General features: G+C 37.4%; 1 protein-coding gene across 1 annotated transcript in view; it reads right to left on the bottom strand.

Annotated features, from left to right (window-relative positions):
- dvl1b (dishevelled segment polarity protein 1b) overlaps positions 1-24,138 on the bottom strand; it is a 44,775-nt gene that overhangs the window by 15,354 nt on the left and 5,283 nt on the right. Inside the window, exons 2-4 of the mRNA XM_036560066.1 lie at positions 13,014-13,083; positions 11,645-11,766; positions 3,513-3,622 (exon numbers count right to left, since the gene is read on the bottom strand). Of these exons, the coding sequence (XP_036415959.1) occupies positions 3,513-3,622; positions 11,645-11,766; positions 13,014-13,083 (302 nt within the window). The remainder of the gene's footprint in view (positions 1-3,512; positions 3,623-11,644; positions 11,767-13,013; positions 13,084-24,138) is intronic.

The following is a 24,138-nucleotide window of genomic DNA, read 5'->3' as shown; positions in this document are numbered from 1 at the left end:
AACTAACAAGAAAGTGACTTGAGTGGAAGGTTAGCCAGCGGCCAGGTAATGGATACAGAGCACAACCCCGCTACAGCAGAGATACTCACCGCCTCCAGACAGATAGGAAACTTCAGCATGGATTCTTTTGGAAGTGCTTTTAGTTACTGCCAGCGTATAAAGTACTAATCATTTTCTTTGCATTTTGGTTCTTTTCATTCTTGCACTATTAAATAATGATAATAATAATAATAACAATAGTTATATATAATATCGATACATACACTACTTTTTCTTTAAAAACTACTAAGATTTAAAAAAATCATATCTTTTTCTTGCATTTTAATTTTTTCTGAGGTTTACTGATGTTTATGTAGGTCTATGCACCATGATTCATTATTCAAGCCCCATTTTCCAACCTCTTTCATCCCTTACAATTAAACAGTGCCTTTAAGACTGATACATGTAAATGCCTTCTGTTCAAATGACTGCTCCGTTTAGTGCCTCATTCAAAAAGCAGTCAAGGCTACAACACTCCTTATAACTTCAATGTGAATGGGTATACCACAGACTAAATAGGCAGACATATGTATTATGTACTTTTTTGTCACATCACAAAAAGAGTGAATTCAATAGGGGCTGTTTTTGAAGCTTACAATCATATATAGAGTGAGGAGTGAGGAGCATTTTGAAACTTTAACTGTGTTTATATACTACATCAAACTATTTCATTATAAAATTTAGATTTTATAACATTTGGGCCATTTAAAATGAGCAATTTTTAATTGAAACACTTCACTTAAGATGGGCAATGGACATCTAAAAGTGGCATGTTCAGACTAGTCAAATAATCACTAGAGAAAATAAAATATAAGGAAACAAAATCACAATTCTAGTATATCTAGCTATTCACAACTTTACGTTAAGTTGCACTACAAACAATTCTGTGATAGTCCAGGGTAAATTTGTTATAGATCAGAGTGGTTTTTTTTGCTTTTTTCCAACGATATCTGATCCTGCATTTTCCTTTTCATTGGGCATTGCATTGTGCTGATTATATTTCTTTTACATATAATATTTTATAGATACAATCACATGCAAATGTTCTTAGACAAATTACATGTCTTGTGAAAATAATTTAACACATCTTCCACAGGGAGCACACTTCTGCACATTTTAATACACAGTTACTGTTTATTTACTGAACATCTTGGAAATCATCTAGCCCTGGTCTGGATTGCAAATGCTTTCACGTCCACATCAAAGCATCTTCTGAAATTCCAATATGCTGACACGCAATCATAGATTTTTTTTCCTTTTTATGGTCAGACTTACTGTTTTCATGGCAACCTTGATTGTTTTTTGTGTTTAGGTGTTTTGTCTCTATACTCCAGCCCATTAATTCTCTGAGCACAGTGCCATCATAACTACTATCTTGAGGCTGTGGTCACCATTCCTAAAGTCTAATTAAGCTCTGCTGATAAATGATCACTGGGATCTAATGGGGTTCAGGGGTGAAACAAGCACTACTGTCACAAAAACACAGATGAATTATTGTAAGGAGAGAGAGAGAGAGAGAGAGAGAGTAACAAAGAGAGAGTGTATGATATATGTGAGGTGAGGTAATTGGGAGGGCAATTGAGGGATTCTGTTTGGTGACTTGTTACTATAGGTACTTATATGTGGGTCTTTGATTGCCTTTGTGTTCACATGTTTACATATCACTGTAGTAACAAAACCATGTATCTCCAAAACGTAAACTTCATAAAAGGAAAAAACATCTTAACTTAAATGTACAGAATTTTGAACAATGCTTATTGGTGCTTTTGTCAGGAAATGTTCAATTTAAAGAATAGCTGGTGTTTTCAAATTTTGTAAGAAAATAAAAACGGAAGTTCTGACACGACAGCAACAATATGTTGAAGACGAAGTGAATGACATATATGCGGTAATTTATGAAGCAAATCAAATAACAGGTAATACAGCAAAGAAACAAAATCACCCCCAAGAGAGATGAACAGAGGAGAAAGATGGATGGTGGTGAATGGAGATGTGAGAGTGCGCTAAAATAAGCTGAGGCTGTAACATATGGGTGGGAGCCATAACAGCATGGGGCAGGGTGGACCAATGGATAAATATAGTATTTCCTGTCTGAAGGGTCAGTGAAAAAAGGCAGTGGCTGTGGCCAGAGTTAGCCACACGTCCACACGGCAATTGGAAAAGGCAGGATTGAGTAAACGGAGACCAGCACAAAAACATGCTACATGATCATACAAATCTGTTGATGCAGAATCTATTTATTCTTCAAAAAATATGGACCATCCAGCCATCCAGAAATACACTCAGACACAAAGTCATACAACTGCATGCACACACACATACAATTATGCACTCCATATTCACTCTCAGTTTTGTAATTTCTCATTTTCATTGTACAGCAACAATGAAACCAGCGTATTTTCCGGTAGCAAAAAGATTGGTTGCAATTGTTGGGTACTCACAGAGCAAGGTTTAATCATTTTGAATGTATATGCCAGCAGGTGCTGGCATCACAACTGCGCTTCTAAACGGTCAGCACATGTACCTCATTAGCAGAAGCTGTATAAATGTTTGCAATCCTCAGGATGTGATCAAGCCTTGAACACTTCCTAAATATCCTATGTGTCAGACAGGGCATCCAGATGCCAAAACCTGATATTATATTTTCTGTACCAGGCCTTGCTCAGTTATGCTACAGCATCTGTAATAATCTAAAGCAATCTGCCACTCAAGGCTGTGCATGACAATGATTTTATCATGGTTAAAGTAATAGTTCACCAACAAAATTTTACCCTTACCCCATTAGGGTTCAAACTGGTGGGGTGGGGTAATGGCTGGAGGGTCCCAGACCTCCCATATGCTTCATAAGAGAGCAAACATTGAACTTGGGTTTTTGTGAAATTACCAATATACGAAAGGAATTTTACTTGTATGTCTAGCAAAAAAAAGACCTCTGCGACAGTTTGAACCCTGCCCAACATAATCGATTAACCAAGACATCTTTGGTGTCTGAAGTTTGCTTCTTTAGTTTTGCAGTTGAGCTACAAGGCTAATATAATAGAAATCTATGACATGTCATTAGCCTCGTAGCTGTAGTGCAAAACTAAAGAAGCAAACTTCAGACACCAAAGACTGTAAATCATTACCATTCCTTTAAGAGGTCATTTTTATCACTTTACCTATGGTAAAATCATTATAACACACAGCCTTGAGTGGTTTATTGATTTTTGCACCCGACAACAAAATACAATATGATAAAATACAAGAGGTTCAATAAATTTTTTATTATTGACAATTCCTCTGCAGTGTAGTCTGTTAACAGTAGACTATGGCTGTCAAGCAACATAACAAATCTTCCTGTACTTCCTGTAATCTGGCATGTTAATAGACTTCAGTTGATGTGTTATACACATATGTGTATACTGAATATTCTAAAAAAAACTTAATCAATGGCATTTAGGAGAATGTTATTTGTGTGTTTGGGCAGTACTCACGTTCTTCTCTTCTCCGCCGGGCTCTCTCTCGCTCCTTCTCTCTACGGTGGCTGAGAAGCGACTCGCTTGTCTCGGTGTCCAGGCCATCTCTACTGCTTACTGCATTGGCACTTGCACACAAACACACAAGCACATACACACACATGAGCCACAGGTAACACAAGCTTACACCCACTCCCACTGCCTTACACAACACCACACCTGTGCAGAGTATGTGTGTGACATATAATCTTAAAGGAAATGACCTCAGGACAAGGAGAGAAACTTACACTGCCACTCATAAATCACCCTATAAACAGGATACTCTTTCTGTTTTTTCTGACACAATGACATTCCTGTCATGCTAGTCACATATAGCATGTATGTATAAAGTACTGGGTGGTATTCATCAGATTCAGAAGTATTCATCAGAAGTATATTGTTATGGTGTCATATTGGACACCATGCAAAATGCACAACATAGTATTGAAAGGGCCGATGTCATGGAAAACCTCATTTTCCTCGCTTTTTTAAATAACGCACTGTTCACTCCACAGTCCATATATAGTAACTAAGCTGTTAGATCAGCTTGTATTGAATTTCTGTGAGGTCATGAAAACCAACACATTTACATATTTCCACCTAATCAGCCTACAGCAGCTTAGCCCTGCCTATTCACACAAGGTATAAGGAGGGTTTCAGCCTAGTACAGTACAGGACAGCCAGTCAGAACACAGGTTATTTACATATATCAGTCTTGAAGCCACAGTATAATAAAGTAGCTTATTGAATTGTAATTGATAAAGATAGGTTGGAAAATAGACATGTGAATGTGTGTTTCCTTTTAATACTACTTAAACGGACAACATTTAATTGAACATGTTTAATTTAACATGTAATTGAATATTTATACAATAAATATTGCGGTGTGACACCAATACTGGTATACTGGCATAGACAATATATCGCTGTGTGCAGGTGGTAGAAAGAGTTCTATGCATGACGCCATAGAAGAACCGGTAAATTGTTAAAGAACCTTTATGTTACATCATGCTGGCATTGCCCAAGGAACACTTTATGACAATTTTTATTTAAGAGTAAATGTATTGTGCATAGTGTACATTAGCAAGCATCTATGGTTCATACAGTAGACTTGCAAAGACACACTTGCATGTGTGTAGCACTGACCTGTGCAACCTCTTCTGTCCTGGAATGAGAAATATTTGCCAACATAGTGGGGGACACTAGGTTTCTAGGGAATAACAACACTGATATATTAGTGTTTTATCAAACAGAATTATTATGCTGGTTCCCAGCCAAACCCCTGGGGCCAGGGACAGAGAGAGAGTATGTGTGTGTGTCACTCGGAGAGCAGCGGCCACAGGCTTTGTAGAAACCTGAGCAGGGTGAGAAGTCTACCTGCACTGAGAAATAGCTGCAGCTCTGATGATCCACCCAGCTGTGGAGATATTTCAGACATCCACACAAACACACACACCAATCTGCCCTCACAGATCCTCCATCTATCATTACCCATGATGCACTGCAGAAAATGGGTCATTCTATGTAATAACAAATGCAGCTGCCTGTTCAGGATGCTGCAGTTTTCTTTGTTGTGTAAAATTAATTTGCCATATCAGGAAGTGTAGAAATTCAATGAAGGATGCATCCTGTTACATTAGCAATGTCCAATAAATGTATTCATTTTTACATTTATTTAATTAATTTAATTAATTAATTTATTTACAACCTGATTTCCAAAACAGTTGAGATGCTGTGCAGAATGTAAATAAAAATAGAATGCAATGATATGCAAATCATGTAAACCATATTTTTAAAGGAAAATACTACAAAGACAACATATCAAATGTTGAAACTGAGAAATTTGATTGTTTTTTGAAAAAAATTATGCCCATTTTGAATATGATGCCAACAACACGTTCCAAAAAGGTTGGGATGGGAGCATGTTTACCACTGTGTTTCATCACCTCTTCTTTTAACAGCACTCTGTAAGCATTTGGGAACTGAGGAGAACGACTGCTGTAGTTTTGAAAGTGAAATGTTTTCCCATTCTTGTTTGAAGGATTTCAGCTGCTCAACAGTTCAGGGTCTCCTTTGTTGTATTTTTCAATATTTTTAGTGGTGACAGGTCTAGACTGCAGGCAGGTCAGTTTAACGCCCAGACTCTTTTAATATGGAGCAATGCTGCTGTAATACATGCAGAATGTGGTTTGGCATTGTCTTGCTGAAATAAGCAAGGCCTTCCCAGAAAAAGATGTCAACTGGATGGCAGCATATGCTGCCAAAACTTGTGTATATCGTTCAGCATTAATGGTGCCTTCACAGATGTACATGTCACCATGCCATGTGCACTAATGCCCCCCTATACCGTCATGAACACTGGCTTTTGAACTATGCACTGATAACAAGCTGAGCGGTCTTTAGCCGGAGGACACAGTGTCCATGATTTCCAAAAAGAATTCCAAATTTTGATTTGTCAGACCACAGGACACTTTTCCACCTCCCCTCAGTCCACTTTAAATGAGCTCGGGCCCAGAGAAGGTGGCAGCATTTCTGGGTCCTGTTTATATATGGTTTCTTCTTTGCGTTTTAGAGTTTTAACTTGCATTTGTGGGTGCAGTGACAAACTGTTTTCACAGACAGTGGTTTTCAGAAGTGTTCCTGAGCCCATGCAGTGATTTCCACTACAGAATCTTGTCTGTTTTAATGCAGTGCCGCCTGAGGGCCCAAAGATCATGGCCGGCCAATACTGGTTTTCAGCCTTGTCTTCTGTATACAGAGATTTCTCCAGATTCTCTAAATCTTTTAATGTTATTATGTACTATAGATGATGAAAAGCTTTTTTGCTATTTTATGTTGAGAAATGTCATTCTTGAATTGAATTGCACTACTTGCCCACGCAGTCTTTCACAGAGTGGTGAACCCCTCCTCATCTTTACTTTTTAAAGGCTCGGCCTCTCTGAGAAGATCTTTTTATAGACAATCATGTTACTGACCTGTTGTCAATCAACCACCAGGTGTTTTTTTTTAGCATTACACAACTTTACCAGCCTTTTGTTGCCCCATCCCAACTTTTTTGGAATGTGTTTTGGCATCAAATTCAAAATGGGCAAATTTTTCAACATTTTCATCAGTTTCAACATTTTATATGTAGTCTTTGTACTATTTTCAATTAAATATAGAGTTTAAATGATTTGCATATCATTGCATTCTGTTTTGTTACAACAGAAACAAATGTATGGATCATTCTATCGAACTGGTTCAAAGTCATTTCAGACTTTTAACTGACTTGGACTTCAGTCTAAGACTAAAGTGAGTCGATACTGTAAATATGTTTATTTTATTAAAATAAATGATTGAATATCCCATTTTTGTCACAACAAAATAATCATAACACTGCCAAAACGTTACCAAATGTTTCAGGAGAGATTTTTTCGGTAGTGAAATTTCAGGTAATTTTGAGCATAACACAAACATATTAGCCAGTACATTACAGCTTTTACCAGTACACACATAAAATCATTATATATATTTATTACAAAACAAGAAAGTCGACCTAAAATGTTTTTCGTTAGTGACAATTCATAATGTTACACACTTATTGCTACCCTGTTAATCAATCGTCAGGAACCCCACAAGGGCACCACTGAGCAGGTATCCACTACCAGGCCACTACCATGTCAGTGTCACTGCAGTGCTGAGAATGATTCAACACCCAAATAACATTTGCTCAGAGGTGGTCCTGTGGGGGTCCTGACCACTGATCAATGGCTAACAAATTAATCAGAGAAACAGATGGACTACAGTCTATAATTAAAGAGTTTCATTCTAAAACAAATTTATCTATCACTTTCAAGAATTTTCTTTTTTTCAGTGATATAAATTGTGAGTGGGCTTTACACATATGCGAAATATCATATGCTATATTATGACTAATACTACCATTATTAGATAAATAAAAATGTATTTTCTATTATACATCACTTGTTACAGTTTTCAAAACTTGTTACATCCAAAATTGTTACAAATTGATATACAGCATTTAGCAATTAAACTTTTTGGGCCATGTTATTGGTCCATTCACCGTGGCATTTTCAAACAATGTAAAGGCCATCTGTTACAAATTGACATACAGCATTTTGGAATGGGACTTCAATTGAAGAACTACAAAAAAAACATGTATACTAAGTGGATCTGATGGAATGGATAACGAACATAGATACAAGGTAGATGCATCTAATATAGTGTCCAGTGAGTGTGCACAATTGTATCTAAACTTTACACCTCCAAAATGGTAAAAAATAACATTCTTATCTTTAATGTGAGTTAATGTAACAAAATTTTATTCCAAGTAAAATGTTTCAACAAGATCATTTAAGACTTTCAAATGGTTAAAAAAAGAAAAAAATGTTAACTGCCCTTATTTATACATTTACATAAGCAAATCTATTTCCTAGTCTGGCTAAATATAGCCTCTCTTACTCAGATCGTATTATTCATGACAAAACACACCAATGGCTGTTCAAGTGTGCGAGCAGTCAAGCAAGAAAGTCTACCCTTACAAAAAATGAAGGGCATGCACGTGTAGCGCTACATAATGACAGCGACTAGGAGAGGAGGTGCTGTTCAGAATATGACCACGAGAGGGCAGACAGTGGCGGTGTTAGAATGATGACTTAGATCACTCCAACAGCAAAAAGATTAAGTGGTTCCCAGTCCTGCTCCCGGACTACCTGTGTCCTGTACTTTATAGTGATTTTGTGCTCATACACCCACTTGAGCTCTGAGAGGGTTTGCAAATGAGCTGATTAGTTGGGTCAGTTCTGGCATAGCAGAGAAAACAGAAAATATGCATAAATATGCCGTTGTAGAGATACCTGCCGAGTCAGAATTGTTTACAGTGTTGGCGATAGGAACCCGATCTCCAGAATGTTTACAATCTACCTTACAGGACATTATTACACAAAATGGTCATATGTTGCCTGATGCCTGAGACCTTGGCAGATCTGCCAGCCTGTAAGCATTTTGCATTGCAGGTATGCATTCTGACATCAAAGTACGCTGGTATGATTTGTCAGTCTAAACTACACAAAAAGCTGGTGACGCCTGCCCAGCAAACACACAACGTTGTCGCGTTAAAACTACCTTTTGGCAACTTAGCAAAATTCCATGGAGTTCCATTCACAACGTAAGCCCAATTCGGACAGGATTATATTGTCAGATAACGTTGTCACAACTTTCTGAGGAATTACATTTCTACGTTGTGACAACGTAGAGAACAGCAAGTAGACAACGTCGTGGGCACCAAAACAGTAGGTTGTCATAACATAACTGTGTTAGCAGGGTGTGAGCTCAATTGTGCACGCACCAATCTAACAGCAAGAGGCAGAAGCGTCTAACCTTGTGTAAAAAAATAGTTCAACCAATCATAGCACTGGGTTCATTCCCTAAAAATCAAGCGGGGATAACAAATGCGTGATGTCAATCATTTCAAGAGACTGCAAATCAACAGCAACATGAATGGTTTTTGTCGCAGGTTGTTAAATGTGACTTTTCACAGTACCGTATTCATAATTATTACTGCAGCCAAACCCGTAACCATAATGAGAGGAGCAGATCATGCCAGGTTGAAAATAAAAAGCGAGTGCATTTGCCGCAGAAATAACATTACCTAGAAAGTTACTGGGAGGTGTATGTTTGTGTGTGTGCGTGCGTGCCTTAAAGTTAAAGTAAACCTGACGTCAGATGAGAACACTGACAGGGAAATGGATGATGACCCTGTTGAATAACTAAACTTGATTATATGGTGTAGAGTGCGGAAATGACACTGTAGTAAGCATTTTTTCGCGCTGCACTATTGAGCTTCGCATTGTTTTATGTTAGTTTCAAGATACATTGTTCACATCAGACCATTCTAAATTATTTTGTTTACATTCCAGATCGAATTATGTATATATTATGTATATATTTTGAAAAAACATTAAATTCCCCATTAAATATATTACTCTTCTTCTTCTTCTTCTTCTTCTTCTTCTTCTTCTTCTTATTATTATTATGTATCCAGTACAACTGAAGAAATATATCAAATGAACAAAACTTGAAATGTAAGTTTCTTCTCAGGACACAATCTAATGAAAGTTTTTCTCTTTTACTGAAATAAAGTAATAATAAACTGAGAGGCAAATTGTGTTGAGGTAATGCACTTTATTCATGTGGTAATGATACACATTTAAATCAAGTCAATTAAGTGTATTACCTTCTCTCTCTCGCTCTCTCTCTCTCTCTCTCTCTCTCTCTCTCTCAGAGGTCTCTCTCTCTCTCTCTCTCTCTCTCTCTCAGAGGTCTCTCTGCGTTGTTGTGTGTCTGTGGGGGGGTGTTAATGTTTGGTTGGGTGGTTTGTTTCCGAGATATCACATTTGCCTTCTTTTATTAGTCCTGCAGTTTACGGATGAGCGACTCAGTTAGGGACTACCCATCCACTCTCTACAGTGTTGTTATACGATGCTATGTAGAGATCACTGCATACATGAACAGACTGCATTAGGCTTTTCAGACTGTGGATGGATGGGAACAAAGAACAGGTGGAGGGTGTAATGGTATAAAAATTAATAGCAGTGTATTATAGTCATTTGATATGGAGTCTGGATTATTATTATTACTGTATATATTATTTCTATTGTTTTTTATTTCATAATTTTGTTTTTTTATTTTGTAATGTTTTATTAGTTGTCTTGAAAGTCAGTCCATACTGACCACCCCTACAAGAGAGTGTGTGTATGTGTGGATGACAGGTGGAAAAAAATCCATTAGGATGCAACAGAGTTGTGGAGCGTGTATATAAGCTGCAGAAGTGTGTGACATAGCAGATGCATTTATGTGCACAAAGAGGCGTAAAGTAGAGGTCTGATGGTGTGTATGATGTGTGAGAGAGGATGAGTGCACTGCGTGGGTTTGTGTGTGGATTTTCAGGGTGTCACTAACTTGCTTCTACCCAGAAAGCACTATTAGAAAGGCTGCATCAGATTTGTGTGTGTGCGCGCGTGTGTGTGTGTTTTATTCTCTTTCTGATGACAACATTCTGATGTCACTGGTTCTCAAAATGAAAAAAGCTTTTTGTAATACATGCAGCTGTCACCTTTGGATTTCCATTCCATTAAGGTTAGATACAGATGTACACTGTTTCATTTACTTGCTTCAATCCTTTTCACAGTAACATGATTTGCACCTTAGCCCCTCCATTTTTGCAGTTCCATGGAATAATATTTTAATGGAAACACAGAGTTACAAAACTAGTCTACAAACTGAATTTGTATCCATTACTGTCTCGCCCTTCATTGCTTGCTAGCAGCTCTGTGTGAGTGTCTCGGTTGGTCTGATAACAACGTTACAGGGAAAAAATACTTCAGGGTCAGCAGAAAGACATTACATGTGTACATTATTTCCACCTGAACAAAATGTTGATCAACACATTTGAAAAGGATGTTTCAGCAACACTACTTTTGGCTTTGTAGCTTATGTTTGGCACAAATGGTAAGATATTTTATTATTGTGTAAATGAAACAATGTCAATTCAATGTAGCATTTTTTTCACTGTAAGCATTAGCAGCATTTAGCAGTGACTAGAAATCCTGATGAGGACAGTATTACAAGAGTGCATGTGTTTGTGCATTTATGTGTGTAACACAAGCCTACATTAGCAACTTATCACCATTATCAGATCATCATCTAATCTTGATACGGTTGTTTACACTTGCCCTTTTCAAATGTTGCTTCTGTATCCATTTATTGATTGCATCTCCTTTCCCTGCACAATGTTTAATCTGGCTGGCATGGTGCCAGAGCAGAGCAGGCACAGATTATACAGACTGTGCTGTGTTTCATTCTTTATAAAACATTTGCAATCACAATGAGAGCATTCCACTTTAATTTACAAAGAAACTATTTTTGCTTAGCTCCCACAACAATGCATGCTCAGCTGCCTCGGGTTCTGAACATATTCTGATCACAAACGTGGTTACACTTGTATTTTTAAATGCATATATGGACAACATGCAGAAATACAACATGCATACATGGGATGCATTTTAATGGCAAGTGTAAACAGGGCCACAGGGTAGGTGGAGTGTACTTACTGGAATGAGGGTGGCCTTGAGTCTCCGATGCCACCCGTTCTCTCTAAGGGTGGAGGAAGTTCAGCATGACGGTCTGTACACACTGACATCCCATCAGAGTGTGAACTCTCTGCCAGTACAAGCTGAGAAAAACACACAAAAAAATGTCAAAATATTATCAGCACACTGGTTCCAAATCCTAGCAAGTGGTGGAAGGTTTACTGATGTAAAAGTGGATAGTGGTGTGATGTTTGGCCAAGATATGGATTTTATCATATTGTGCATACTGTAATAAGCCCCACCCACTAGAACAAATAAACATAAACAACTTAAATACCAAACAACTCAACAAAAGTGCAGCACATAATTTAGACATTTACATAAAAAAGCCTAAAAACAAACAGCACATGAGTTCCCCATAACTGGCAGTGGACAATACTGCCCTAAAACATGATAGACCACATGATGCAGACATAAATGGATAACACAAAACAAATGTAGCATCAACAGTGAGCTAGACCAATATATCAACAGAGAGCTAGAAACCATCAGAAGTGCTGTAAGCCACAGGGGCTGCAGTAATGCAATAACAGACTCATACAGTGCTAATCGAAGCACAGTATCCTGGATAGAATTAGAAAGCACTTTTTTTTAGAATTCTGGCTGCTGGCTTTGAAACCCAATAGAAGTCAAGGACACTGGTGCAGTGCATTAAAATTTTATCCTCTGCAGTAAAAAACACATGGACAGTGGAGAATATACCATTTTAGACTGATGCTGATCTGCTATATTTGGGATAGGGTAACAGAGCAACATGCATTTTGGTGGAAAGATACATCCAAAGGTTGGTATTAAAATTGGGGGAATCCACTTTTTACATATCGCCAAACCAGCCCCAAATTTTATTTTATTTTTTCGTGAACAGGACAGACCCAAAACTTAGTAAAACAAAAGAGAACATAAAAAGTGATTAGCTTTTTCATTTTTAGACTTCCACCCATTAACCTGTCAATCAAGGTCAGGCCACAGCACACTAAGCAGAAAAGGGGCTTTATCTGAAACATCAGATACCAACAGAATTTATACAAGCAGTCAGGGCCATTGCAGGGACACCTCATTGTTTGGGGACCCTAAACAACTGCTTATACTACTTAAATCAGTTCATGCATTGGCAGATGAGATGGAACAGAGAAAAAACTAAAATATTAGCTCAACATCTAACATTATTTACCAGATTGATGGTCAGATTGATTAAATCAGATGAATATCATGCAGAATGTATGAATATGCAATAAATTGATCTAATAATATGGCATGCCATATGACCTGATACTTTTCTTGTCCACTTCCTATTTAGATATTATATAAGCCACAGAACATTTCAGCTTACCCATGACACCACTCTGCCGTTGAAGCAAGGCAATTTGGCATTGTCATCTGAGATTTCCTCCTTAACCACCCTGAACAAGACAGACAAAAACATGTATGACATGTCACAACACTGTGAACACACATCATCTGCAGCATAACTAATAAGTAATGGCACTAGTGTAAGTGTTTGTGTGTGACAGAGCTGTGAGGATGATGTTTGTGTTTGTGCTTATGTTGTGTGTATGTGTGGCCAGGCCAGCTCTAGCCTTCTGGGGGCCCTAAGCAAGATTCTTTTGATCATGTTAGCTGACATACTGCAAAATCAGAAGCTAACTAATAACCATGGCTACCACATGCTGTCTAAATGATACACATTTATAAGTGGGAAATTTTTGTTTTGCTCGTTTGGAGTTCTAAATTCCAGTTTAAATTACAGAAAACCTTTTCAGCATTCTTGACCTAGAAGTCTGTCTCACAATGCAGTATTTCTTGCTTACTAACTTTAAGTTTAATTGGATCTAACTCCAGTGGGGGTGGTAACAGCATTGCTTTTTCATTGTTATTAATGCCTACATTAATACATACATACATACTGTCTACATATTTAGGCATTATGATTTTTCTTCTCATTCTTCATAAATGTCACGTTTCATGTGCACACACAAGGATTAATCACAGCTTGTGTATCTAAACCTGGATTAAGCACAGTCTGAATATCTAAACCTGGATCAGTCACAGTCTGAGCATCTAAACCTGGATCAATCACAGTCTGAATATCTAAACCTGGATCAATCACAGCTTAAATATCTAAACCTGGATCAATCACAGCCTGAGTATCTAAACCTGGATCAATCACAGCTTAAGTAGCTAAACCAGGATCAGTCACAGTCTAAATATCTAAACCTGGATCAATTACAGCCTGAGTAGCTAAACCTGGATCAATCTCAGCCTGAGTATCTAAACCTGGATCAAGCATAGCCTGAGTATCTAAACCTGGATTAATCACAGTCTGAATATCTGAACCTAGATTAAGTCTAAGTATCTAAACCTAGATTAATCACAGCCTAATTATCCTACCCTGGATTAGCAGAGAAAGACGTTAACCACCGTTGTAAAATGGGTTAACTACGGTTCTGGTGAAGGTCAAACTCAGCCAGAAAGTCTGTCTAAGTTGCACCTGCTTTGTTAGACAGACCACAGATCGGCTTTCTCTTCTTGTCAAACTACAAGCCAAAACAAGCTGTGTAATGTTAACACAGCAAAAAAAGTTGATCTTGGAGCTTTTTCACCTCAACATCTGTAGCAACCGGACCTTCGATAAAGGATAAGATAAAAGCCACAAACAAAAATGGCACTTACAGGTCCACCAGTACAAAGGAATTAGTTTAATAAACGAAAGCTCTATGACTGAATACAACAACCTACTCAGTAAGGTGATCTCGGAGCAGATTGTCTAACTCTGTTCACAGTTTGATTGGTTATTAAAATGGACATATCACATATTATCACATAATAATATGTTAGATAAGCATATATTACTTGCTAAGATAACTAAAACTAAGACTTTCTAAAATGCTACAAAATCCATACACATAACTTGACACTTTCCTGTTAATACTTCTACACAAAATTAGTACTAAGTACCTTGCTCTGCATATCAAGAGTGCATATTTAATGAAGAGTTAAGTATTTTGATTTGTGTTTAGCTTTTTCTCTTGAATGCAAGCAGTATAAACGCCGCCATCCAACACCTCTCTATAAAACGCTAAAGTAACTCGCCAGTTGACCTTATCCCAGAGAAACATAGTCACAGATCTAAGACATACACAAAGGTAAATTCTGTCACAAGACAACGCAGTAGTACACTGAACAAATGGTCACTTACATTGTCTCTTTTTCTTTTTCATTTTTTGGCTGCGCATGCCTACATTGTTAACCAGTTGGCTTTTTTTCTCCTTACTCAAGCATCTTAAATAATATTATGGTACAGTAATAACACAGAAGTTGTTAGATGTACACTTGGTGGCTGCGGGACCCTAAGCAGCCGCTTAAGTCACTTAATAAGTACAGCCGACACTGTGTGTGTGTGTGTTAAATGATGACTTGACGAGGTTAGCTGTGTGTAAAGCTCTTTTATACTTTGTAGTGGAAATTCGCCCCTGAGCTCTTCTGCCCTGTCCTCCCCTGAGACAGCAGAACCCCAGGACAAAGCACACCAAAAAAAAAAAGAAAGCAAAGGGAGATGAAATGAGAGCGAGAGGAAAGGGAAGAAAAAGACCTCAAAAATTTTGGGATAAGGAGAGAAGCGTGGCTGAAATGCCAGTGAGAACAGTAACTGGAAAAGAGGCAAAGAATTCTAAATGCTAGGCTGTAAGAGGCTTTCAGTGTAACCTCCTAATGCTAATTCACCGTAAAGGGACAGAGGGGGAAAGTAACAAATTACAGTTACATTTGTTACAGTACATTTTCCCTGAAACATTACTTTTTACATATTCAAAACACAGTAATTGTAGTTTTAGTTCTTCTGCTAAAGTATATTACTTAGCTCTTTTAACTTTTAATATCGATTACAGGTTAAGATAAATATTCCAACCTGAGAAAGCAATTAGCTAAATGGCAAGTTAACATTGCAGAAAAACAAGCATGACAGTTCCTCCTTAAACCTAAAGCTGTTGCATAAATGCTCTTTTGCAGCCGCCTGTTTAGCTTATGACATTCAATGTAAGTAAATGGTTTAGCTCAGGTAGTCAGTAAACCCTGTGAAACAATCAGTTAAAGGTGGAGTAGGTAATTTATTTTAGAAACAGTTTTTGCTATATTTCTCGAAATACTCTTTCCCCGACAGCAATCAATAAATCAAAAGCTCTGACAGCAAAAAGAAAAAAACATTATCTGTGGAGGCCACAGGACTGTCCAATCATTTCATTCGAACTGAATGAAATCTTTAGATGGAATACCTGCTTGTCTACCTATCTTCCTCATGACCTGCCCACAAGCATGCACTCTGCACATGTACTCATTTGCGCATGTGCAGTCGGTTATACGGCCCTACACACACACACACACACACACACAGCTGAAAGGAAGCAAGCTAGGTTCACAAGAATGGCAGATAAAGTTACATAAGTACCTACAACAGCTTGCACGGCTACAGCAAGAAAGAAATAAATAAAGAAAGAAAGAAAGAGAGAAAAGGCTTTGAACAAAAAGAAGTTGGATAAAGCAGGAGGTCAAACCAGAGTGAACATCACTGTACCATTTCAAGGGTGGTGAAACCTGAGGGAGTTGAAATGTCTGAAAAATGCTGCTAAGGTTGCTATTTTTCTGTTGGATAGTTAATTATCTGGTTGTTTTTCCCGAATTACGTAGCCAACGTAGCTAACTACTTATGTAGCTACATTATGTATAAGTCCAAAGCTAATGTTCGCTAAGCTGCAGGTGTAAGTTGGCTAGATATATTTGTCTTGTATGTAATCAGTGTGTATATATTTTCGACAATGCCTGGACTGTAGTTTTGAGCAAGTATCGTTGTATCGTTATTATTTACATCCATTATAATAATGTTAGGTGTTTTCTCACATGTGAATGAGACATGAGGTAGGTGGATACAGTGATGAAAATGACGCATTGCGCATCTCTCTCCAATGCATGAAGAAGCTGGTAAATAAGAAGCAGACTTTTGCTTCGTCTTCAACGTTCTCTGTCATGACTACTCAGGTCATGTGTTCTCATGTGTTTTGGGGGAGGCTAGGTTTGTAATGTATGCTATATGGCCAAAGTATGCGGACACCTATCACACCTATTGAATTTAATTTCAAAACTATAGCCATTAATATAAAATTGCCCCCCCACCCCACCTTTGCAACTGTGACAGTCTCCATTCTTCTGGTAAGTCTTTCCACTCTCAGTGTGTCTGTAGGAATTTGTGCCCATTCAGTCAAGACAGCATTTGTGAGGTTAGGCAAGAACAAGACATGAAAGCCTGGCTCGCAATTGATGTTCCATTTCATCCCAAAGGCGTTAAATATGGTTGAGGTCAGGGCTCTCCACAAGTTCCTGCACACTAGACCCATCAAACAATGTCTTTATGGACTGTTTTGTGCAGAGGGGCACAAACATGCTAGAACAGAAAATTACCTTCTCCAAATTGTTTCCACAAAGTTGTAAGCATATAATTGTCCAAAGTGTATATGTACGCTGTAACATTAACATTACCCTTCACTGGAACTAAGGAACCTAGCCCAAACCCTCAAAACGCCCCCAGACCATTATTCCCACTCCACCAAACTTTACTATTGGCACTATGCATTCTGATAACCTAAGAGTTCTCCTGGCTTCTGCCAACCCAAGATTCATCAGACTGCCAGATAGTGAAGCACCATTAATCAGTCCAGTCTAGGTGCACTTTGCAGTGCTCCAGCCGACGCTTGGCATTGTGCATAGTGATCTTAAGCTTGTGTTTAGCTGCTTGGCCACAGAAATCCATTTCATGAAGCTCCCATTGCACAGTTTTGTGCTGATATTGCTTACAGAGGCAGTTTGGAGCTCTGTAGTAAGTGATGCAGCAGAGGATAGGCGATTTGTATGTGCTTCGTGCTTCAGCTTTGCGGGCCCACTCTGTTAGTTTGCGTGGTCTACTACTTCGTGGCTGAGCTGTTGTTGCCCCTAGATGATGCCATTTCACAATAATAGTACTTCCAGTTGACTGGGGAAGATCTAGCAGGGCGGACATTTCAGCTTCTGCAGTTGACTTGTAGCTAAGGTGGCATTCTATAATCTGTTTAAATCCAAGGCATTAACAGAGATAATAATAATAATAAACTAAATATATACAAAACTACTTTCTATTATTTTTTTTCCATTGGCTGTCCCAAATTCTAACCCCCTAAATTTCAACCTGTGAAAATAATCCTTAAAATCTTTTAATCTTTTTGGTTTCTTACAAAGTGACGTTTAAAGATTTGATTAAAATATTTGATTTTAATTTTTAAATAAAAAAGTTTTCAGAAAATGCTTTCCCATGTTTTTAGGTCACTGCCAAACACAAAGAGTTTTAGTTCATAGACAGAGCCTTTAGCCATGCCCCTGCATTTTAGAGCAGGACGTGAATCTCATGGCCACATGGTGGGCAGTTAGAATCCAGTGTTTTGTAAAGATGCCAGGGGCTTGAAAATCAGTGTGTAACATTGAGAACTGTCTCTACCAAAACAAATATTTTTCGCAATTAAGTAATCTTTTTTATACCTATTTATATTTAATATTTAATACTTATTTTTATAAAATAAACATTGTTAAGTTATATGGCAGAGTCACCGGAACCACTGGGGCGAGCAGGTATTTGACCCACCACTTTTTAAAGTGCTGGGGAGACGACCCACCACTTTTTGATTGAGTTAAGGATGCTTACATCAAAAAGAAAATCTCCACCCTCTCTAAACTGCATGGAGTGCTGACCTAAAGACACAGAGAGACAGAGAGTCAAACTCAGTGGCAGAACCAATCAAAAACTCAGTGAGAGGAGCTACAGCTCACTAATCCAATAAAAAAATGTCTTATAGCCATACACAGACTAAAGCACTTGGCCACAGTTTGTGTTACCACACTGTGTGAATTTACTCAATGTCATTTACTAAATGTCAATGTTGGCCCGTTTTGTCATGTGAACACTCCATCTGTATTCAGAAATTAATCAAAGAACTTAACCATTTGCTAAATGCCAGTTACAAGCCATACACATGCACAGCTCAAAAATGATTTGAACTACCATCCATAAGCTAGCCATAAAAATGCTAACAACTATTCTCACTCTCAGGGTTGTGTGTAAAATACATTGACTGTATGCTAAAATGTATGGCTACTGTCATAACAAATCTGCATCAACTTAAAGAGATATATAGGATGTTAAAAACATGTTTATTTATTTTTAGTAGGCCTATAATGAAAATAAAAGTACACATAATTTTTCATATGTGTCACCTCACTCCAAATCCATACAAATATAAAAAGCTCTACAGGGAATCTTGTCCAACTGAATCACCTCATGGAACTCACTCATGTTTTGCAGCCTACAAAATCTCCACAAAGGGGAATGATTAGTAGTCAAAAAGCTTTTGATTCTTAATAAGAGCAATGCTTCACATCAGCGACACTGTTTACTCTCACAGTGCACAAAAATGTGCTTGCTGTTCTGATGTAAGTAGCTATAAGTATTTCGTTATTTTTATTTTGCACAGTAGTCAGTGGTGCTTTTGTAATTTTACATTATTTTATACTATTTCCCTTTTTCTTAAAGGAGAGATTATTTAGATTTCTGTTTACACAACAAAAAAAAAGATCTTTATCTGCAACACATCCAGTCAGAGGCACACTGTTTCAATAATAACTTATTCCTTCTCATATCGTCATCATGCTCAGGGTCAAACAAGCTTTATCAACAATCGCAATTTATGTCCATATTGTGCAGCTCTAGTAACAATTTTGGGAAATGATCATGGTCAGACGATTAAATTATTGCGGTCAGACTTTTATGTAATAATCAGTAATCAAAATATAACAGAACAATTTAAAAGCTGGAATAGTGAACGTCTTCAGTCCTGTTTCTTAAGACAGTCTGCTCACGCCGCCCTCACAGACCCGGCTGGAGCTAGCTGCAACTGTCGCTTCCATTGTTTAATTAGGCCAGGCTTTCCCCAGCCCTGCTTCTGCTCTTCCACACCCAGGAGACCACCTCAGCCACTGGGGGCTTGGCCAGCTGGCTGACTCGGCATACTTAACTAGTGCTTCTTTGACCTTGATGTGTCTTAGATGTGAGTGGCAGTGTGGTGGTGGTGGGAATGAGGGGGTGTGCAGCTTCTTAGGGTGAGCCATAGTTATGGTGTGTGGGTCAGATGAATTAATTTTGTTACCCACCATGTTATCCAAAGAAATTGAGCCTGAAATGTAATTTTGTGGTTTGCCGGCTCAGTCTGCAGTGTATTAGATGAGGTGTGTCTTTCTGCATGGTGCTCATCTGCCGGGAGTCATCCTAAAGTGTGTTGAACTATATTCTAAAAATTCATGAATTTTAATGTAATGGGGCCGTTAGTTACCCCCACCCAGCCATGCTGAATTAATCAATAATATACAATAAAAGGAAACACACACATTTCAACATGAGAGGATGAATTGCACTTTGAAAGGTTCTTCAGGCATGCTTATTACTAATTGATGCACGTCGAAGAACTTTAAACATTGATTATAGGACGAATTACTACAGTAACTGAAAAATGCAGCATCATTGATTTAGTTCTTCATGATCTGAAAAGTTCCAAATAAGAATAAGAAAAGCTGAATGAACAAAGTCATAGAATATAAGTAAAATTTAAAAACAATTAAATACATTTTGTGTTATGTTACTTTTTACAATATTTGTGACATACTATGCAGAACTGAAGGGCAACAATGACTGACATGGCAAGCAGAGCAGGAAAAGAAATACAAAACATGAAAAATGTATCATATTATTTACAAACAATTACTTACAATACTAAAAGAACCTAAAATCACATATGAAAAAGTATCTTTACTTGATTAAATCTGATTACTTGACTTGGCTTAAAATGTACCTCCTAAAGTTTTTATGTTTTTTTGTTTAATTAAGTATATTTTTCCAGTATCTTGGATTTTCTAAAGACCATGCATGGTTTGTTATTGTTCAAATAAGTCATTTTTAAGGTTTAACCCCTTTTTAAAAACCTTACTGGTACTCTAATATAACCTAATATAATGAGTAATGGCAGCACTAATACAACATGAATGTTGAGTGCCTACAATAGGGAAATAGATCTTATCCTGTTAAATGACCTACTGTTAGCACATTGTGTCAGGTGTTCTTGTTGCTTCTATCTATATATTTGGGAAGCAGAGGGCAGTCCAGTCTTTCCTCACATGGCTTGGCCTCCCACTTTGCTGAGTCCAAACCTGGGGCTTTCCAACGGTGAGGTACTGGGCACTGAGACTGACCACACTGCAGCCAACTCTAATACTCTAAGCTCCTCTCAAACTGCCCAGAAGCACAGCCATATGTGCAGTCTGGACATCTGCGCTCGTCGTTCTGCTTATATCAGACTATTCGTAGTATCATGACTCAACACAATGATGTACAGCCTGAACCAAAGGCCTAAGAATAGGATACATTACATTCAGGAAGAAAATGCATCATGAGTACAACTTTGAGAAAGCAAACTATTGTGTGTAGACATCAATGTATATTCAGCAATACTTCCATGACCTGTATCATAGAAAGCTGTATCACAGAGCTCAGACTTAAAGGCAAAACACAATCTGTTTATTTTAAAGGGAGAATGAAGAGGGGTTAGAAAGTGGTCAGGTAAAAACGAATTATGACTACTCCCCCAAGATCCACTCTTGATGTTTGTGTGGTTTTATGAATATAAAAATAAAACAGATGAAAAATGCATGGGAAAAAATGAATGTGGGCCCTTTAAAATGTTTGTTCACATCTAGTAGGCCACAGTCTTCTTCAAACTGTATAAACTGTGAAAATAGACATGGCACAGATTCAATACCAGGTGCTTCGTTTACAAATAGCTAATTTAAAAATTTTAACATATTGGGAAAAAATATAAAACATATGGTCTGTGCAAAAGTTATGGAACATTATATATTTTATCTTTCATTTTTGCCAAATTGTTAAACCCAGAAATTGTGCACAAAAATTTGCAGAATAATTCCATATTTAAGGTTATTCCCTGTAAAGGACGTGTTAACTTCTTTTCACTAAGAAACTCAACAAAATGTGTAAGTTTTGCATTGGACCGTTTAAAAGGCTATGGAAATGGATGAGTACAACGTGTTTTTGCTATCTTAGAGCTTTGTGATCACTTTGTGAATTTACTTATTGCTGCTGGTAATACTTTCTCTGAAGAATAAGAAAAACATCACTTGCCTGATGCACACAGCCTGACGCACACAATAATGAGAGGTGTGCTGAGGTGTGCTCGGATTTCATTAAACATCATTCGAGACATTACTGTCTTCAAGCAGAACACTCCCATTATTCTTAGCTTGGAATTTCCTCATGTCAGGTTATTGTTTACAGTATCATGCTTAAACCATGTCCTAGTACATCAATCTAGTATACTGTAGTATATGACATACTAACACATCAGTACTATTTTTATTAGGTACTGTATCTTCTGAGGTCATTTTAATCATAAATAAAGTAAGACCAACAGACTGGACATTTTATCAAAGCCATGTGTACTGCGGCTTGTACATTTATGTTAAAGGGGAATTTTCACATTTCTGCATAATTCAATAATTCATATGCTGAAATGTAAACAAAGACATTCAGTGTAGTTTGCTATGAAAATGTGCATTGTAGAGAAACCTACTGACTCAGATTTCTTTACAGTGTGGGTGATAGAAATCAGGTATCACATTGTCTACACAAATGCAAATACAAAAACGCAAATACAGCCATTTAGCATACATGTGTCTTGTGAATTTTTTAAATGCTAAATATACAACAAAATAAGTAAAAAATTGGGTACAATTGTGCCTTACAATGTCCTTTATGCATCTTTTAAAAATACATTTTAAGCCAGAATCTTGTTGCAAAAGTACAGTAAAACAATGTCTCAGACATCACGCTACATATTTGTAGCCATTTCGCATAATAATTTCTGGTTAGGTAGTTTTTAGATTCTATAATAAGCATTAGTATGTAATAAGCCTGGGAATTTAAGGGGTTAAACATTTGGAAATTTGGTTCCTATGACCACAATTGTGAACAATTTCAGCCCAGAAAACTTCTCTAGAATACCACATTTCACATCAAACAACTGACTTTGTTTAGATGTTAACAACTGTGTTATGCAGATTTTTTTTATGGTGTATTTCCTCATGCATTTAAGATGTCATTATTCTTGACTTCAGTTCTTACTAATGCACACTTAGCAGTACATTGTATAGAGGCTTATTATTTCCATTATATCTACATAGCCTACTTTCTCATATCTTGTAGTCATGTTCTACATGTAGTTAGATTATTAGGTCAGCATGGAACACTGTGCTCTACAGGTTCTGTACTGATTTCATGGAAGGCTGCATTGCAAGTCACTTAACCAATCACAGTGTTTTTTACTGTGTGCTGTGAGCAACTTGAACTGTGTCTGTGTTTTGATCAGCCAAGGTATACTTGCAATCCAAAAGTACATAATTTTGTCAAAATAAGGCAGTCTTACACTCTTAAAAGAGAAGGCTTTTCAAGCGTTCTTTAGTAAAGAAAATGGTTCTATATAGAACCATGAACACTCAAAGAACCCTTTGCATGACTAAAGGGTTCTTTGCATGATGAAAACATTCTTCTTTTCAACTATCTTTTCAAAAAGGTTCTATATAGAACCATTTACAGCACATTCTCCATCAATCATTCTCCATAAGTAATCACAGCTGCTGTCAGTCACGGCTGGTTATGTAATTACTTACTGCCTTGTCAGCCTCTTGCTCTCTTACCCAATGTAGTGCTACTGTTCTGGATACATTTTGTGATTGTGTTCACTGGGCTGGTGCAATGCAGGTACACTAAAGTACTTCAAGGTGAAAACACCATTTGCTGTGAAGACAGCTGGGGAGAAGCTAGCATCCACAAAGGAAGAAGAAAAGTGCCAAGGAAAATTCTGGTTAGACTGACTTCAAGTCTTTTAAGTGTGCTGTTGGTAAATGTGTCTCGCTTGGGCTTGTCTGATATTTTGGCATAGCGCTAAGTGCCACAGAAATTCTCTTCATTGAGTCACAGTTTTTGTATTGATCCTGCTCAGACCCCATTAGGCAATATTGATGTATCAAAACAATTAATCTTGCTCATGAACTGTATAATGTTTGTTAGTATTTGTCCTGAAAAGAAAAAACTGGCTTACTTTATTGATTTGGGATTTGAGGTATTCATAAGCAGCCTGATATGTGTAAGCAATATTGTTTGATCTGATTATAATTCTGGGCATTATGGGCCCATATGCTATTTTATTGGTATTTTTATTATTTTATTTTTCTTGTATTCTATGTATTTCACTGATGTCCACATATGACTTATGTGTGGTTTAATGTACCAAAAACAGTCATAATAAATGTTAACATGACCA

Source organism: Colossoma macropomum, unplaced genomic scaffold (genome assembly GCF_904425465.1).
Source record: "Colossoma macropomum unplaced genomic scaffold, Colossoma_macropomum, whole genome shotgun sequence".
Taxonomy (NCBI): Eukaryota; Metazoa; Chordata; class Actinopteri; order Characiformes; family Serrasalmidae; genus Colossoma; species Colossoma macropomum.
Note: the sequence above shows the minus strand (reverse complement) of the source record. Positions and strands in the feature narration are given on the sequence as shown.